General features: G+C 31.5%; 2 protein-coding genes across 2 annotated transcripts in view; one reads left to right on the forward strand and one right to left on the reverse strand.

Annotated features, from left to right (window-relative positions):
• LOC143198145 (CD180 antigen) overlaps positions 1-4,208 on the reverse strand; it is a 28,183-nt gene extending 23,975 nt beyond the window's left edge. Inside the window, exons 1-2 of the mRNA XM_076407154.1 lie at positions 4,010-4,208; positions 3,836-3,947 (exon numbers count right to left, since the gene is read on the reverse strand). Coding sequence (XP_076263269.1) covers positions 3,836-3,851 — 16 coding nt within the window. The 5' untranslated portion in view covers positions 3,852-3,947; positions 4,010-4,208. The remainder of the gene's footprint in view (positions 1-3,835; positions 3,948-4,009) is intronic.
• Positions 1-20,442, forward strand: part of Ir8a (Ionotropic receptor 8a) — a 66,943-nt gene that overhangs the window by 27,504 nt on the left and 18,997 nt on the right. The window contains exons 2-5 of the mRNA XM_076407150.1: positions 10,256-10,387; positions 14,917-15,120; positions 15,300-15,466; positions 19,291-19,728. Of these exons, the coding sequence (XP_076263265.1) occupies positions 10,256-10,387; positions 14,917-15,120; positions 15,300-15,466; positions 19,291-19,728 (941 nt within the window). The remainder of the gene's footprint in view (positions 1-10,255; positions 10,388-14,916; positions 15,121-15,299; positions 15,467-19,290; positions 19,729-20,442) is intronic.

The following is a 20,442-nucleotide window of genomic DNA, read 5'->3' on the forward strand; positions in this document are numbered from 1 at the left end:
TACTCTTGTTGCGATAATCCACGTCATTGGTGATAATCCAGTACCAATTTTTTGCCGAGACGAAACTTTCAACTAAATATAAAATAAACAAATAGCGATAAAATGTTCTGAGTACGTATATCGTCAAAAATGTCAAACTTTACGATGGAACCCTCAGATGAGCTCACATGACAACAGTGCTGCCAATTCCCGAAATATAAATAGTGCCCTCGTATTTGTGATTGACACTGTATACAGAAAGCCGATCTAAAGATCTAACGCTTTTTATGTATTTTAACGATTTAAGTGCAAAGTTTTGAAGATAACTCTTAACGCTCTATGGCTTTTCTAAAATAATGATCTCCATGAAAAATTCTTCATTACGTCAATTCCACGACAAGACCAGTTTTTGCACATTGCGCATTAGACACGACGACTCAACAGGACCAAATTTTTTGAACCAGTATGCCATTGTGCTTGTTCAAAAACACAGTGTTGTGGTTGAGTATACGTCAGTGTTAGTATATTGTCAAATCCTAAGAAATACTAAAATTAAAATATTTAGTTTCTAATTTTGAAGCAGTAATTTTACGCAATACTACTAACTGAACTGTTATATATTCAGATGTAACTTCAATAGTTTCACAAAGATATTTTTTAAATAAAAAATCATTTTCGGTAATGAATGGTATAATTCGGTGTCAGCAACGCTGATTTAATTGGACAACCGGGCGCAACCGGTTAAAGAAGTCCTCGAACCCCGGTTATCGACCATCGACGCTTCCGAAGTGGTTCAAAACGTACCTCCATTAAACCAGTAAAATGCCTACAATATGTCACGCTTTATATGCTTATATCCAAGGCATCATCGGTATTGTTACGATGACAATTCTAAGTTATTACGTTCACGAAAACATTAAAAAATGCATTTATTATTAGGTAATAGTCATATGTCAAAGCCATAATTAAAACTGTGCCAGTAAACAGTAATTAAAAGCACTATTAATGCACGTGGACGCAACTAATACTTATACATATGTAGTTATTGCGTTTAAATATGGTGAAGAAGAAAGTTACGTGATTTTTCACGTTCTTAGTTGAAGTTATATATTGAATATTTCTCATAATTTGGAATATAAGGTTAATTGTAACTGTATGAAGACGTGGTCTTCGTAGGCTTTGTTTTCTTATCGCATTTCTTATTAGGTTTCATCAAAACTAAGACCAAGCAATGATTATTTGTGCACTGATCCCAATATGAAGAAGAAGAGAAAATTGATACGAAATATGTTGAACACATTCATTAATGCAAACAATAATATATAACTGAAATAATTAATTGAAGTTATCAGACTAATACAAAATTTTGATTACTTTATTATAAATGGTGAAATATCAAAATGGCATCGAATGTTGTTAGTGGCGGATACGAGTAAACAATGTTTCATTTAACGAACGTTTAATAACCATCAATAGCAAATTATCTAATCTATATAATAAATGGACGAATCAAGCTGGAATTCCCAAAAGCTGATATCAGTCAATAACAAGTCAATTAAAAAGTCCCCGACTTGACAGATAGATGGCGCTACTAGAATTAAATCTATATGTTTTTTAGTTAGCCCTAACCCTCAAAAGATGCGTGTATACATTTGACAGCTGTCGGATAATTAGTTTGCGAATTATAGCATTTTGATATTGTGAAAAAATGGATAAAAAGGAATTTCGCGGGTTAATAAAATATTGCTTTTTGAAAGGAAAAATACAGTTGAAGCAAACATTTGGTTTGATGCTGGATCAAGGATTGGTATGCTAAGTTTAGGCGTGGTGAGATAAGCACCGAAGACGGTGAACGCAGTGGTCGCCCAAAAGAGATTGTTACCGACGAAAACATCTAAAAAATTCACAAAATGATTTTGAATTACCGTAAATTGAAATTTAATGAAATAGCAGACACTCTAAAGATGTCAACTGAACATGTACATCATCTCATTCTCAAATATTTGGGTATAAGAAAGCTCTGTGCAAAGTGGGTATCGCGCGAGCCCACTTTTGATCAAAAGTAACGACGAGTTGATAATTCGGAGCAGTGTTTGAAAATGATCAAGCGTATTAAACCCGAGTTTTTGCGTCGATATGTGACAATGGATGAAACATGGCTCCATCATTTCACTTCGAAGTCCAATCGACAGTCGCCCGAGTGCTCTGCACACGATGAATCCGCTCCAAAGCGTGGGAAAATGTAACAGTCGACTGGCAAGGATATGGCGTCTGTATTTTGGAATGCGCATGGAATAATTTTCAATGGCTAGCTTCAAAAAGAAAGCGACAGCGACTATTACATAGCGTTATTGGACCGTTTGAATGACGAAATCGCCGAAAAACGGCCGGACTTGATAAAAAAGAAAGTGCCGCTTCACCAAGACAATACACCGTGTCACAAGTCAATGGGAACAATGGCAAAAATCTATAAATTGGGCTTCGTATTGCTTCCTCATCCACTGTATTCTCCAGATCTGGCCTCCAACGACTATTTCCTGTTCTCAGATCTCAAAATAATGCTCGCTGAGAACAAATTTTCGTCGAATGAAGAGGTGATCGCCGAAACTGAGGCCTATTTTGAAGAAAAGGACAAATCGTAGTACAAAAATGGTATCGAAGAGTTTGGAGGGTTGCTATAATCAGTGTATCACCCTTGAAGGGAATTATGTTAAATAAGAAAAAAATAATTTCGCCAAAAATTGTGTTTTACTATGGTAGGCCGGAGATTTTTCACTTGACCTCTTATTTTAAATAAATAACAAACGATTCTCTTGACTTATTGGACTTGACACTTATATGATCAGGAAAAGACTGGTTTTTTTTTAATTATATATACATGAAGTCGGGAACTTTCAAACACATTTCTTCTCAGTAAAAACGATTTTGCCAACAGTAAAACCTTGAAAGTCTTATCGCCACTAAATCATTGTCAGTTCAAAATAAATTGTAATTGAAGCATTATATAATACCTGAATGGAAAACTGTTACAAATCGACTTAATGCAAATAGTAAATATAATTAATGACTCTTAAAAAAGTTTATTGTATCTGTTGTTGTTTAAAATGAAATAAAACATGCCGAGCTTGAAAATTATTTTATACGAGTTACTGTCAACTAAATATGTTCTTCTGAATAACCACAACACCACCTTTATCATGTACATCTCAGGCAGTTTTACATATTTCTAATTTAATCAACATTTGTCAGGATAATACTTGAATGCCAAATTCAGGATTTCTTCTTCTTGAACAGAAATATTGTAAAAATTGTAGTAATAAAAGGTGGAAGTTATAAATACCTCGAATTATGAATTTACTAAACAATCCCTCATAAATAATTAACAGTTTCATAATAGATTCATAATTTGTTATATATCAATTTAGTTATTTCAATATCTCCATGTTAATGATTTTTCCATAAATTACTAGTAAATTATTGTTACTGTCGGCCTTATAACAAACATTTAAAATATAAATTAGTATTAGTAGGAAAATAATATTCTAAACTCAATTATTAGATAAAATCTATCTACCAATAAATATTATTAGTCAAAAACAAAATTTAATTAAAAATATATAAAATTCCTGAATATAAAATTGTTTTAAAGCTTATAAAATCAAATCTTAATATTATTAATCCGTTTATATACTGTTTTTATCACTTAGGATTATAAATTTGATATATAAGTTTAACAAATTATTTAAACCCAAATAACTATTGCCATTTAACGATACAAAAGGGAATTTCATGTCTCTGTATACGAAATAATATCAACAAAACGCACGATTTATAATAACATTTTAATTGATCTTACCAAACAGGTTACGCATGCTGAATAGTTCACTTAAAATTCCAAGAAATGGTATTCAAATCACTCTAGAACAATTCCTATGTCACTTGCTCCATTTATATCGGAAAACGGTCCACTAAAATCGCAAATGTTCCAAAATAAAACAATTCATACGTCGAAAAATAAATCAGATCTTACCATAAAAAAGAAATAAATGTAAATCCGTAGAAAAAAAACTCAAACAAAATTACACTAACACGCCATCAATTCTGTGGTTGTTCTTCGGGATAATTGCTGTACAACTGATATGGAAAAAAATCGGCGATAAAGCCCAGTGATTTTTGAAGCTTATCGTGCGGAGAGAGAATTTGAAATTAAACGCGAATATCGTACTTAGTACCGTTTTGCTGGAGTGTCTGGCTTTTTAGCAGGAGCGAGTATCGATAGTGATGGGCCTTCCGATCGAATCGACAAGTTTAAATTGATTTTACGGTGTCTGTACTGATGCCAACAATTTACAGAGTTCATGCATTCTGGTACTTGAGAAATGTTTCATATATATAAAGAACGCGTCCATAATTTAATTTTGACTAATAACGATAAATAAATATTTCGAACTAAGAAAAATAATTCGATATTTATACCCAACACTAATCGATAAATGGCCAATTCACTGTTTGATTATATTTATTTTTCTATATACACTAAGTGCTCTTACAGTTTTTACTTAAACATTTTCTTTAACCTGTTTAAGAGTATTGTGAGAAGTAAATAGAGGTATATATCGAGATATCTGTGATCGACCGAGAAAGTTAAGATCTGGGTATCATATTTTGATCTCAATAAACTAGATAATTCATTTAATACTAACATAAATCTGATTAGGTCTGTTATTGTTTTATTTATCTCGAGTCTGTAACACCGCATATATAACTTAGAATATTACCATACCGTTATAGGGTATACAAATGGCATAATGTATTGTATTCACCGCTTTTTGGTACAATCTAAAGGTAGAGACGCACAGTATGCGCGTTAAAATTTGATTTTGCCACGTTGTCAATACCTGTAAATAATATGTATCTTTCAAGAATATAATATATACTTTATCCAAAGACGTTTTCAACATACGTCATCAAGATGTTTAGTTTATCGCCTGCTGTAATTTGTAATTTCGTTTTAGAATCAGAAAATATTTTCCTTCTCATTTTAATGTAGTTAAAAAGGGACACAATGCTTTCTGACAAGTTCGAATATGTAACCGAACTAGCCTGCCAAGATCGTCTGGTTGTCAAACGTATGAAAAATTCTTCAAAACAAAAGTAATAAGAGGTTATAAACCGCCAAAGGTTGTTTTAATGTTTTTCTTGTTTTGATAACTTTCAAATCGCTGCTTATTGTTACGCTGATTGAGAATTCCACCAGATAGAACAGATTGCGTCTCTATTCAGGTACTGTGAACAGAAACGAGATAATGGGACCCCCTCTTGTCAGTAAAATTCGTTATAGAGGCAAGCATTTTTAGTTACAGCTCCACTGAATATTAGTATGGACACCGTCATTAATATATCTCAAAAAATGAAAAATATAATCTTGAATTCACCGAAGAAATCGTCCCCATACGAAGTGAGTGACGAATCAAGATCAGCTTGATGTTAGCTCTCCACCTAATTAACAATTGTATAACCAAGTAACATATTTTACTTTCATTAGAGGGCATATTCACCTTTTACGCTAAGTTCTTGTGTCCTTCAGTATACTGTTTCATTGTAAAGACATTTTGATATCACTGTAGTTTTCCTTAGTTTGTTCGGTTAATACCTGTATACATATTTCTTGATAAAACTAGATTTAATCACTGCATTCTCCTTAATGCATTTGCAATATCTGTAAAACAGTTACTATTCTTTCTCTCCGGACACAAACTTAGCAAATCCTCACGTATATTCTGAATAATTACACACACATATGTGCACATAAATATTTTACACTCTACAATAATATTTCCTACTGTTATCATATGTTAATTATATACCCTCTTGCACTTGTTTCCACTCTCATCACCCAGTCTAAGAAGTTGGCAGCATTGAAACATATCATATTCAGAAAGTTTCATTGAAGTGAATAACTAAGCATCATTTTCCAATCTAGCTAACATTTGTTCATAATTCCATCATTTGTCAATGTCTTCTTCAATATGTCTGATCTAGTTCACCCAAATCGAAGGTGTTATTAACCATTCCTGTTTCCAGATGAAGTACAACATATTTGCAGTGAATTATTAATAAATGTTATGACTAATGAAGCATAATCAATTTTTATTCTAATATTTACCTTTTTCCATCAACTTTTGTTGTCATAATAGTATTTTTAGAAAATACAGGTTGTATGGAAAAGAATTCATTGTAAAAATAATTAAACCCAACCCTAACCTACAAACTATTATAACTGTGTACTTTATTGTAGTTTTAACTCCTTCGATAATATATAAATTATATTTACTACAATGTTAAAATAAATTATATTTGACGAATTAACTTGTACAATTAAATTATTCGTGAGTAAAATAGTGTGGACATCATTATTGGAATTAGTGAATTGAATTCGAATTTTGGCTGTATTCACCTTTTTGTATTTATAGTAAATAAAAATAATTAGCTCTGTTTTCATCTCAACTCAATACCCCACCAAACACACAATTCTTCATATATCAAAACATATTTCTTCAGAATTAAATCTGCGATTAGCAGATATTATTTTTTACATATTTCTATCATCGCTTAGACTAACATGAGATTATCAGAAGAGGGAATGTCTGCTAAATAAGGAAGAGTTTGCCATAGCTGCTTGTAAGAGGATTTTCATGGATTTTGCAACATATTTAAAGTCACTTTGTTGGACTTTGTGGGAATCGATAGACTTTACTCTATCAAAAGACTTTTTAATTTGAACCTAAATGTCATTATTTAAACTTCTTTTATTGCACCTTACAAAATATAAGCTTAGTCAATTTTCAGGTTACAAATTAATTTATTACTATTTTTCTATAGTGCTTTCATCAATATATCAGCAAAATGAGTGAATGAGTGAATGCATCAGTATGTACTTCCCAAATTAAAATTAACTTAAATTACTTAAGAGTAACCCTAGTATATGCAAGCTCGTGTCGATTAGCTTGCTTCTGATTCTTTAATTATATGATTCCTACGCATGATTGTATTGCTTCAATATTGCTCTTACTTAGTAAACTTATTTCATTTTTATGATAAACTGTTAGATAACTTCATAGATCCATTTTATTTCAAGGCTATCGTTCAATCCGTCGGTGAGTGCGTTGTGATAAATATTGTTAATTAATCGAAAACATTGCTTTGGCCAAATAAGCTTTATTATTGACTGATATGTTAATTTATTTGATCTAGGGTAAAGATGGGAGTATTTTTCGACTAAGCACAGCATATCTTTGACCCTAAGCCTGATCTACAGTTTTTTTGTCTAACGTGATGATTATTTATTAGGTATTTAAAACAACATACGTGCGTTGCTTCTGACAATGCAGGCTTACTACAAGCTTCATGCAATATTCTGTGTAATTATACGTCAATTTAATTAAGAATTACTAGATAAATGCATTTATAAAACCCTTCATTAGAAAACACGAATTTACTTTTTCCCCAACTTCTGTTTCCACTCAAATCCTTTTCTATTCTTTTTTATATATTCATCATAATCACATGATAAAACATTTCACATTTCTATATACCCAGTAGCTTTCTTGCAGCACATATACAAAAGTGATATGTTGTTCACTTTTATTTTTTAACTTCTAAATTCGACGTTTATAACAAATAGAAAACGGGTTACAAAAATATCAAATCATAGTTGTCGTTTAATCAAAGGCTTAAAAAATTCAACCTTAACAACTAACAAAGCAGCATTCAATTACATGGCTCGGTCACGAACGGGAGAAAGGTAAGAATGGTTTCGAAACGTTTGCACTTTTTTCAATGTGCAGAAACTTCCACATAGACTTTCTGCGCGTTTTTATGGTCAGTCTGCAATGCACCCAACCAGAAATCTGAACGATATTACCTACACCACAAGATTGGTTTTCTGGTCGTCGGCACAAGATGGGTGCGGCATAGTACAACAATATATTTTTTCGACGATGAAGTTTAGTAGCAAACTAGTAAGATTGAAATAAAAAGAACGTATCAAATTAGAAAAGTTAATCAGGTGTATACTGTAAATCAGTCAAACTTCACAATTCTGGTACATCATTTGATATTTAATTAGTACATAACAAGTCAATTGAAAAGTCTCCGGCCTACCGTAGTAAAACACATTTCTTTGGCAAAATTAGTTTTTTTTATTCAACATAATTCCCATCAAGGGTGATACACTGATTATAGCGACCCTCCGACTTTTCGATACCATTTTTGTAGTACGATTTGTATTTTGCTTCAAAATAAAACCTGATCATGATCACTTGATGATCATGATCCGAAGAACGTGGTATGAAGTCTAATGGATCGTCGTTTACATTGTTTCCTAGAAAAGGCCGAGTTTATTTATTTATTAAATAATATATAAATGTGTAACGGCAATTGAAGAACTGTTAATAAAAACAAAATTTCAAATCAAAATGAAATTCTATAGCGGTTAGTAATAAATTTTGAAAGTTAATATTATCGTAACTGTCAAACTAGGAAATCCTAGTAATTGTTATTGGACGAATCACCATTACATATAACAGGGTTAAGCATGTGTAAATTCTTAAACTATACTAAATATAAAAATTACCACACAGTACTGTTATAACTACAATTTAAACTATTGGTAACTAGAGAGATAGTGCAGTAAAAATTAACTTTATTTAAACTTTCAATCACAAACATCTATAAAATATTTTTAATTAGAAATAGACAATGAGACTATAAACCAAGAGGCCCAAGCTTGTATATATAAAAAGAAACAAAATTGGCCAAGAAAATCTTGAAAATCGGTATAGTTAAATTGTTTTCCAAAAAAGAACATATTTAAATTTGTTGTTGAAAACTAGTAATTTGTCAAATTTCCTAAATTATGATAAAATTTGATGTATTGCATGACACTATTCGAAATATTTTTAAATATACATATCGCAAACTAGTCACCAGAAAATGTATCAGTTGAAATATTATGTTTGATAACTATGACAATTAAATATGGCTATTTTAAAAAATATATGCACATATTTAAAAAAAATCATACAGAATATTTAGTTTTAACTATTTGATTGATTGTTAAAAATGTTTAAACAGACTAATATGTTTATGGCATATATTTTTAAAATATTTTAAACTAACTAAAGTTTATCACTAAATATGCCAGGACATTTGATATGATAACTATCAGTCAAGTATTATGTAACTACATTACCGTGTCATAAATATATAAAATGAACAAAATACTATATTAAATTGATGTAAATTTATATCTCCTTGCTTGTTCATCTTCCGTACATGCTGATAATAACACTCGGTCTGAATATTTCAAGAAATATGCTGTAATTAGTGATGCCGTATATCAATTTTTCATTTACTTATTTGTAAGTGATATCTTAAAACATTCGAGCTGTAGCATGAAAAATACTCAAAATAGTACTCCTCTAATGGTCTGTAAATAGATTTTTCAAGGAGTTGGTTTAATAAAATTAACTACATCCACTACCATCTTGAAACAAACGTAGATAACCATAACATTTTATTCTTCTTAGAAAATCAGTTACATCACAGATGATCAACAGATAAGAAAAAAAAATCCTTTTCTTGTATAAATGGCTACACCTTCGCACATTGCTTAAAGAAACTCATATCTGTTAAGATAATAAAATAAAATATTATAGCTGTTAATAAGATAATAAGATGTGATAACTTGTTTAAAATCTAATTTAAAATTTAGCTTTCTTCAAATTATTTAAAACTCTTTAACACATTTAATTACAGTTGGTTGCTTCTTTGCTGTTGTCTCTAAGAACAATTTTCTTTTTGCTTTTGTTTCTTTCTTTTTTAAATTTCAATTACAGTATTTCAAAAGCTTTTTATATGACCTGTAGTAATAAATTTAATTCATAATTATTAATACCGCCAGAACAGGACACAGTCAAAAGAATCAAACCATCTGATCTTGTGTAGTGTTGTGTAGTGAGGTGCATATATTAAAACATTCAGCAGTGACATGTATAAATATTATTTCACCAGAGAATGAGTTAGGGCCGATGAATCCTCCTAGTTATATACCTAGATTTAAGTTAACACACAGAAAAATTGTAGGTTAGACGGAAACGACTAGTAACAATATATTAATTAAATAATAAAATAATAATAATAATTATTATTATTATTAACCCTAATTATTTGAAGAACATTCAATTTAAAAGGTAATGATGACTTTCTTTACTAGTATCTCTACTACATCGAGATCAAGAGGTTCAAATCCAGCATTTTGAGGACGCCTTATCCACGATCAACAAAAATGCAGAGCTCTCTTTCGGGCGTATAGTCCTTAATGATGATGACGATGAACTTGAACAAGGTAAGATAATATTTTAGATACTTAATAGTGATTTACTCTTTACACTAATGATATTTTAAAATAAGATATGGACGATCACCCTACCCCCAAATCATCTTATTTAATAGAATATCAGAAAGGGTTAGATCTCAGCCTAAGCATTCATCAATGGACGATGCTCAAAAATGCATTTTGTACTATAAATAAATATTAAAAAATAAAATAAATATCATCTATTTTTTAAAAAGAAATTATATTTGTACACTCGTATCTAATACACAATATCTGAGCTTTGAAATCGATGTTAATCTTGTTGGTGATAGTGTTGGTGTAATTAAACTGCTTAAAGATATTAATTATTAAAACTCATTTCTATAAAAAAAATCTTAACTAAACTCAAAAGGCTAGCATCGGCTCCCAGAGTAAAGGATTCATATGACAAAAGGTGTGTAAAGAGTATAAAGAATAGAAGGAAAAATAAAATGAATAAAGATTGAGAAGTCCTAACAAAAGATCGAGTCCTTTGTCTGATGTTAACGTCCTTCTTGTAATACAATGAAATGTCTTTTAAATAAAGTTACTGTGCTGAAATGTTAGTTAGTCAATTCAAAGACGGAGATCCGAAAAATCAAAAGCACAATTAGTGAACGATAACGACAAATACAAAACGTAGACTAATATGAAGAATTAATCTAGAATATAAGAATATAGAATTAAACTAATATGTATAGAACAGTAATAGCCATAAAAGCAGTGTTCGTTTGCTCAATTAAAATAAGTGGCCTTGGAAATGGAGATGTAGCAGGTAATGTTCACTATGTTTTATATCAGATCGTTCCTGGATCACAGGAGTACTACACGTTTGATATACTTCGAGAGCCTTAGTCTTCTCTTTGGCATTATTAGTAATAAGAATAAATGCAATTTTAAGTATATTAATGATAAATGTTTATTCGAGCGCAATTAGATTTCGATCCGAAATTCTAACAGTAATTTTCCAAATTTCCTGGTTTATTGAACTTCGGTTAAACCTCTCTTAAAATATTTGCATTCAGTAGTTATTGAACATATTAAATAATTGATCCAAAAATAAAAGTATATCGCCGTTTGCACAGTTTCTTTCGGAAGAGGAGTAACACCAACTTACAACAAAATATGCTGTAACGATCGTAAATCTAGTCAGTTTGGGATTTTTTAACACTATCAACCATTTTTTTAAATACTGCCAAATAATTCTTGAAAGTTAAACGATTCTGCATTTCTTTAGTATCTGTGCATCCGGATACACAACACTTCCTAGATTGAGAATACACTTTACTTAGTGTACTAAGGATTTATATACACTAAGGAACTAATAACTTAATGTCCAAACATTATAAAATTCTAAACGCGTTATTCCTTATGTTAAGCATACTGAAAATGGACGTCGCGAAACATTTCCCCAAAATTTCCTATAAAAATAAATGTCTATTTATCTGTGATTTTCGCGTTAGCAAATCCATGTACCTATCAAAAACCATCTCAAAACCAACATTTTCATGAAATATTAATCGTTTAATGTATACATTATATATTCTAATCGCGGTTTTATAATAGTGGTCGGTAGTTTTAATCAATATCCACGTTTGAAAATACACCCATAAATATTTGACATCTAACAACAACGTAGATCTTTTGTGACAGTGAAATTTTGTATGGGAAAACAAATTTGTTGATTTTACTATTTTCCTCGCAGTTATTCTATATTTTCTCACCACATAAACATTATCTGGCCTTCTACGGTCTTGAGTCTTAGCGATACTAACGAATATCAATTCATACAGTATAGGGAACACGTTTTTTTACGAGACTATAAGGGGATAAAGTATTCCGAATATATAAGAAACTATACAATGTCAAAACACTTATTATCGTTGCCAGACACATAAATATTTTCTGATGGGTCTCTAAACCAACACTTGCAGAAATAAATAAACACTCAGTGAATCGTTTTTTTAAAAAATCAGCCACCGAAACAGTAAAAGAATCGCCCGGCCACCCAAGAGTTACGTAACGAACATAGAACAATGGAACTCTTGCCGTATCAATCATCTGTCAATAATCTCGAACAATCAAAACAAGTACCGTTGATGTAAATCCGCTTTACTTTGTCCTTAATTACGTATTGTTTTCAGTCCGTCTCATTTAATTAAACTCAGTTCCTCGATATGATTTCTAAGTACAGGTTACAATTAGTATCGATTTTTCGTGAACGTATTAATTAAATATCGATCTTACGACAGACCTTGGTGGATTTTCTACATTCTCGCTCCACCTAGTTATGCATGACTATTGAGAATTGGTCGTAATTTATTTATATTCAGCTGGTTCGGTCTCGTTCTATATGAAATAGATGGGAGGCAGCGGGAACCCGATTGTTGGGACAATATTTTCGGTGTCTATGGTAAAATTAATATTGGACATGATAATTAAATAAATCATATGGTCAATTAGTCTCGCTCCATTAAAGGAATATACCTGAAAGCTACTAATATTATCCAAATAAAACATAAGGTTTATAAATCCGTTTTAAAGGCTCTTTTTTTAGTTTAAAGCTTTATCGGTACAATGTATTTTATTCAAAATATTATCGATCGATAGCCGCCGCTTCATCTCATCGACAATTCATGAATTCGGTCTCGAAAAAACAGCGCATCTCTTGAGGCTATCCACGAATCGACCCATTTTTTTTTGGCTTTTTGCATAAAAAGTGAAGTGTCGCTCAGCAAGGTGTAGAGGATATGGTTGATGGCTTAACACTTACCATTTTAATGTTTCCAAGTATATTTTGACAGGTTTTGCAACATATGTTCGAGAGTTGCCATTCTGAAAAATAACATGATATGATGTGATATACAATAAGCTAGCTGAAACCTAATTAAACCACCAATGGGGATCACTGTAATTGAGTCACTACAATTGATTCGTTTAACCCGAGAAGTATGCAAGAAACAACCGAAATACCAACAAAGACACAACAATGATGGGAGCTCAAATACGTCAATTATTATTATCGTATTATATGAGTTTCAAAGTTTTGCAAATTTAGCACAAAGTGAATGCTATATTCAATTAATTAGTCTTATTTTTTGAATTATAACATATGTATATTTTCGAAAAATAAGGTGTGAAATATTATATATATATACATACACACACATATATATATACATATATATATATATATATATATATATATATATATATATTGATTTTGTGGTTTTTTGTAACAATATATCGTTATACACAGTAAGAGCTTCATTAAGTTTTAGCAACAAGTGTTCTAACTGATTCTAAACTTTGTCATTGATATAAAAATCGTCACTCTTACAACAATTGGGAATAAAGCTATAGCATCAACATAAGTTTCGAAAAATCGGCTTCTGCATCTAAAAAAGTAATAAAAGTCAAACAATTAAACGCAAAAAAAATCGAACAAGCAATTTTAATCATTCCATGATTAATATCCGCCAGTCGCATTTTCATCAATAGATATCGCTGATCCAAATCATCCAGGCACCTAATGACAACACAAAGAGAACTCACTGAGAAATTGATATTCAAATGAAGCCTTAATTCCCAGCTTCAAGAAACTCTCCAATTAGGTACTCATAGAGAGGATGTCTCGATGAGCTAAAATACTCATTGCGGTAAACGACCAACCGAATATTAATGAAATAAAGGCTCTATAAAAAACTCATTTAATAACAACAAAATACTTCATCAAAATTAATTTTAATTGATTATATTTAATTGTTTTCTCGAGATGTACTTGTATCAGTTAATATTATAATTATATACAAAGTTAATTTCTTCAAATTAATTATCTTATTCCAACAAATTGACATTGGCTGTTTTATTGTTTTATATTTGGTGCGTCATTTAAGTATCTTGTAGCGAAATGACGAAAACCTAATTATATCACCTGGCGCTTGTCTGATTTCTCAAGCAGAATTAGATAAATACCTCGGCATCCATTAGACATCATGTTAGACAAAAAGCAGAGCAGATCAGACACAATATCAAGTAACTGTACTGGTTAGTCGGAAGATTTTTTTAACTTGATCTAGTCGGCCTCAAGCACTTCATATCTCAATCATTCCACAAACAACAGCTCAGCTCAATTTCTTCTGAAAACGCGCTTCTTTTGAGAGTTGGTCGACATGCTGGAAGCTTAGCACAGCGTCACCGCTAACCTCCCCTTTTCCAGGCTGAAACGACCCCATCCGTCACTGTAGTCATAATTTTTGCCACCATACGGCAGTATCCAGTTGTGTGTTAACTCAAGTTCGCGAATCAATAGTTAGTATTACTATCTGTTATTTCGCGAGGTCCTCGTGCCCAATAACGGCCGCCCAATTAGCAAGTGTCATATCCCCAAGTAGCGAATACAGTTTTTGTAATATTTTATATTCACAACACACAGCCCCTCTCGTGCGAAACCTTCTCTTGAGGCACCTTGTACATTCTGGTATAGAGTTATAGGTAAACAAAACATTATTTTCTTTCAGTTTGCAGTGAATTACCCAACGGCATTCAATTCCTGGTGGACTTCACGTGGTCGGGAACAGAAACAGCCAAGGAACTGGCCAACGATGTCAACATCCCGTACATACATGCGGATATATCAATATCGCCGTATCTGCTGTTCTTGGATTCGTACCTCGACAGGAGGAACTCGACAGATGTCTTGATAGTGTTCGACAAAGAAGCATGTAGGTTATGTTAACAACGGCTGAAATGTCTTAATTCCGCCTATTTCTGTTATTCTGATATCAGTGACATCATATTTTACAATAATGCTAATAGCAAGAAAGTTATTTTTTTTATTTAGAACTCTTCAGTTGATGTATTAATAGTAGAGCCATAATAAGATTGTGTATGAAATCTATAGATGTCGATCAGGCCTTGTATTACTGGTTGGACTCAACGAGATTAAGAATGATTATATCGGACCCAATTACGAAGAAAACGGCAAGGAGGATCGATCAAATACGACCAATCCCTAGCAGTTTCGTCCTGATTGGAACCAGTCGTAATGTAGAAAACTTATTTAAACAGGTAACATTATTTATTTACAGCAGATAAACAAAATAATATTAACAACATGTAATGTAGTACTATTGTTGCATATTGGCAACATTGCTTCGGTGTAAATAATACTATCTATATGTATCGCTCAATTTATATTATATTATATTTACAGTATATTGAACCACAGTTTTGTTCTGTGATGGTATGTAAAACAAGCAATGTGACTGACAGAGACTGGCGAGCATTGAAATGACTGTAGTCAGACAACAGAGGCCAACACAGCAATACTGTTTTGACAAAAATAGTACCTCGGGAGTTCCACAAATCTAACATTCATGGAAGAGCTACGAAGGAAGTGGAGCTACGAATCCATTGTTGTGTTCCAGTTATGTTCCATGAATCATTGCTTACATTGTTTCCTACTGTATTGTACTAATTGCACCATACCATGCTTATATATGCAGAACTCCAAAAGAAGCCTACAATCCTGACTACCTGCTTCCTTCAATCAATTATGGTGGAAGTTCCGTTATGATTTGGACGAAAATATCGTGGTATTAAAGTGGTTCTCTGGTCGAATTACTGTGAATGAATATCCCGACATCCTCAATGACGAAGTTTTGACTATGACTAGGATGGTATTGCGTAGAACCTCAGCTAAAACGGTTCAGTCTTGGTTTGTGTAACATCAGTATATAATTAAACATATTCACCGGACAGCACAATGGTCAGCTCATAACCCAAACTAACCTCAGAACCATTATGGGAAGTTTCAGAGCAAATAGTGAGGAGTAGATGTCCATCTTCAACATCATTAAAGCAATTGGTGAATGTTTTGGTAAAAGAATAGAACAACTATGCAGATACTTTACGAATCTATTGCGTGAATAATTGAAGCTGTTTTAAAAGCAATTTGAGGCTCAACACCTTATGTATAATAATTATTTATTATTTTATGTTATTATTATTCATATTATTTTGTCCACCCCCTCTTTATATCAACAATATGTTTTACTATTATATCATCATTTATTTTAACATTATTATTAATTTATTTTAATTAATTTCAGTATCATCGTCTATAATACGTGTTTTAAACTAAGATGTATTACGTGTACTATCTTGTCATCACATCTGCTGTTACTATAAAAATTAAACTACCTTAATGTATTTATTTTAATTTTGTCTTGTCCGATTCAAAGGTGATGAAATAGTAGCCCATGTTCAGACACCCATATTTAGATAGTTTTATTTCTATTACTACCATGATATCTGTTGAATCAACCATCAGAGTTTTAAAGGATTCTTCAATACGATTCCTTGTGTAGATTTATTAAAAAAAAATAAAATGAATGAAGATTCACCCCCTGTTTATATCAACAATATGTTTTAGTATTATATTATCATTTATTTTAACATTATTATTAATTTATTTTAATTAATTTCAATAATCACCGTTTATCATACTTCTTTTAAATTGAGATGTATTACGTATACTATCTTCTCATCACATGCTGTTACTATAGTAATTAAACTACCTTAATTTATTTATTTTCATTAGGTCTTATCCGATTCAAAGGTGATGAAATGGTACACCATGTTCAGACAATCATGTTTAGATAGTTTTATTTCCATTACACCAGAATACCAGTTGAATCAAGCATCAGAGATTTAAATGATTCTTCAATTCGATAGTTTTCAAGGGTAGTGTGGATTTATTAAAGTATCAAATGAAATGAAAAGAAAAGGATTCAGAAGCCGCACAGAGTTTGTATATCGTTCTTGCAAATTAGTAAAGTATCTTTTTAATAAAGTTGTTTTGTTGTAGTGTGAATTTTTAATTAAAATAACCAGACTTCTCAAGTTCTTGGCAGTATTCAATGATGGGTTTTTTAAACTTCTGGCATCTCTTAGCATTTATAAAAGCAGTAAAGTGTTCTCGTTCCCCCTTTCTTTAATTATCTTAATAAGTTTTACTTTCTTTCACAAATCTGTTACAAAACCGTGCACTTAGTAATTTATTAGCCTTGTAAAATAGTATATCAAGTTTCTAGTCATTTGCACTATTATACCGCAGTTAGGTAAAAAATTCAACTATGCTATAGGTTATCGTCTGCACCCTATTGTTTCCGAGTTATGATACCTCGATATCGTACTTTCTTCTCAATTTTATTCAGATATTCCTTGACTCGATCCAACACTATACTCAGATATTTCAACGTAAATTTGTGCTTTATATGCACTTCTATAAATATCACTTTAGTTGTATTTTTATTGTTCAAATGAAAATTACATAATTCAGTGTTAGCGAAATATTTATTGTCTACCCCCCGCCCCCTTGTAATAGGTGAATAGTGTGATGAGTGAGGCGTTTAGACTTAGATATATATATATATATATATATATATATATATATATATATATATATATATATATATATATAGATATCAATGTAATTTTCAATGTAATAATGTAATTTTCATTTGAACAATAAAATATATTGTATTTTTATTGTTTATTGTTCAAATGAAAATTACATTGATATCTATCTATATATATATATATATATATATATATATATATATATATATATATAGAATAAATGCTTAAAATTAACCGGTCACAAACACATTCGCAAACTTGTGACTATTTTATTGTATTTGGAATAATGGCATGAATTACTTCGGTACCTTAACTGTATTGGCATTGGTATTTTGTCTTAATGTGGTATACTGTTCTTGGTTTCCACAGTTGCAGATTGGGCTATTTAAATGCAGCCATACAGGATATGAAATTGATTTAATATAGACCATTCCTCTGTAGGTAACTCCATACCAATATATCCTTAATTAAGACCAATCAGCAGATATGACCAAGCTTTGATTACTTTATTTCTATATTCATTAATTCATTACGTATTATATATATTTTTTATTATTAACTAAATTATGAAGGAAAAAATACATCCATTTAAACATTATGTTTAAACATCAAGAAGATATCGATTACAATTGTCAAATGAAGACAATCCTTGACATCTCTTGTATTAATATTAGCAAAAACTCATTGATTTTGTTATATTCCTTTTATGGTTTTGACATCTTGATAGATCTATGTTTCACCATCAACGCCAAGATTGAAATGTAAATCCTGGAAAAAATGACAAGAATAGGAATGGAATAGTTTATTCTTTAATAAAAACTATTTCATTATTTTACCATTAAATCTATAAATACATATCATCAATACTGCTAGTTGTGTCACTTCACATAGGTCTACGTTCGCTTTTGTCCACTCTATTGTTCGATTTAAGCTCAATTTGAGTCAAAATTAAAAAAAAAAACATTATAATCAATATTACCAAATTATTTAAAAGAACAATATTTTAAACAATAAAAATGCTATGTTTTATATTTATTATCTGTTAATAATTAATGTTAATATAAATATGAAATTGATAAATACTGAATACTAGCGAAACCGAATAAATTCTAACCAATAATGATAGTCACGGAATATCAAGAGATACGGTTCAGCGATTATTATTCAATAGTTATTGTATAATTTTGTTTTTACAGTTTTTACACAGATGATTATTTTATTGTCTTAATATTAACTAATTGATTGGTCCTCAAAAACTTTCACAAAATATCTATGTATTGACGACATTTATTAATAAAAAATTAAATTGGACATTGAATTTAAATTGAGCGATACATATACGTAGTATTATTTATACCGAAGCAATGTTGCCAATATGCAACAATAGTATTATATTACATGGTGTTAATATTATTACCTATTGGACTATTATAGGAGTACATTTTATAAAAAAAATTATAATGTTCTAGGCGAAACAAGAAGGTCTAGTTAAGTTGCCGGATCGATGGAACTTACTACTCACCGACATCCCATCGAAACCGTTCAACCGAACCATACTGATGGAGAACCCCGTCACGTTACTGATGTTAAAGGAAGATTACTGCTGTTCCATCATGCAGAAGGAAGTTTGTCAGTGTCCACAGAATTTTCAGCTCGATGATCAATTTATATATTGGTTCTCCTTGACTTTGGATAAGATTATAAGACGAGCTGTAGAGGAACGTTGGGATTTTTCGGGAAATCCACAGTGTAACACGTCTAAATACCCGGATGATACTGTGGAACGATTCAACGAGATCCTGGAAACTATCATCGATGAGGAACAGAAGATTTTACGAAAACGTGGACACACCATTACATTGAACATTGAAGGAGAGATTGAAAAGTATTACGAGGGTGACGTAGAGGTAAGGGACTTTCTTTAAAATACACAAAAATAATTATCATAACAACAATAACTGGTACTGGCCAGTGGTTAAAATATTAAATATATGAGTATACAATACTGACAGCAACGCCAGCATAATTATTATGTATTGTCCTCTCAACAATTTCATGTCGCCCCTACACATCTCCTAATATATATTCTCAACTGCCGCAAAAATCAAATGTGCTTTTAACCGACGTGAAATATTTGGAGCAGTCTTCTTGGGCCTAACCAAAGCCTTTGACAAGGTTTGGCACGAAGGCTTAGTGCGAAATGTATCCGATTAGGTCTACCTGATAACCTAACAGCTCTTGTCAAATCATTTCTGTCAGGACGATTGTTCCAGGTGAAGATTAAAGATATTCTCTCTAGCAGGAAAACCATCGACGCAAGAGTTCCACAAGGCTCCCCCCTGGCACCCGCTCTATTTAATATTTTTCTTTCAGATATACCTAGGAGACCACAAGTTGAGGCTGCTTTTTACGCAGACGACACTTCTTTGCTTCTTCAATAGTAGCACCGCACATCCGAAGCAGACTCCAAACACAACTCAATGAGACGGTCCAGTGGTTACATTTCTGGAGATTGCAGGTCAACCCACAGAAAACCCAGGTCATCTTCTTCCACAAGAAGCGTTTTGCACCGAGCATTTCGCGTCTTAAAATCGAGAACGCCGAAATCCCATGGTCAGAAG

Source organism: Rhynchophorus ferrugineus, unplaced genomic scaffold, assembly GCF_030347505.1.
Source record: "Rhynchophorus ferrugineus isolate W39M unplaced genomic scaffold, kcgeb_rfMv2 rfM6, whole genome shotgun sequence".
Lineage (NCBI taxonomy): Eukaryota > Metazoa > Arthropoda > Insecta > Coleoptera > Curculionidae > Rhynchophorus > Rhynchophorus ferrugineus.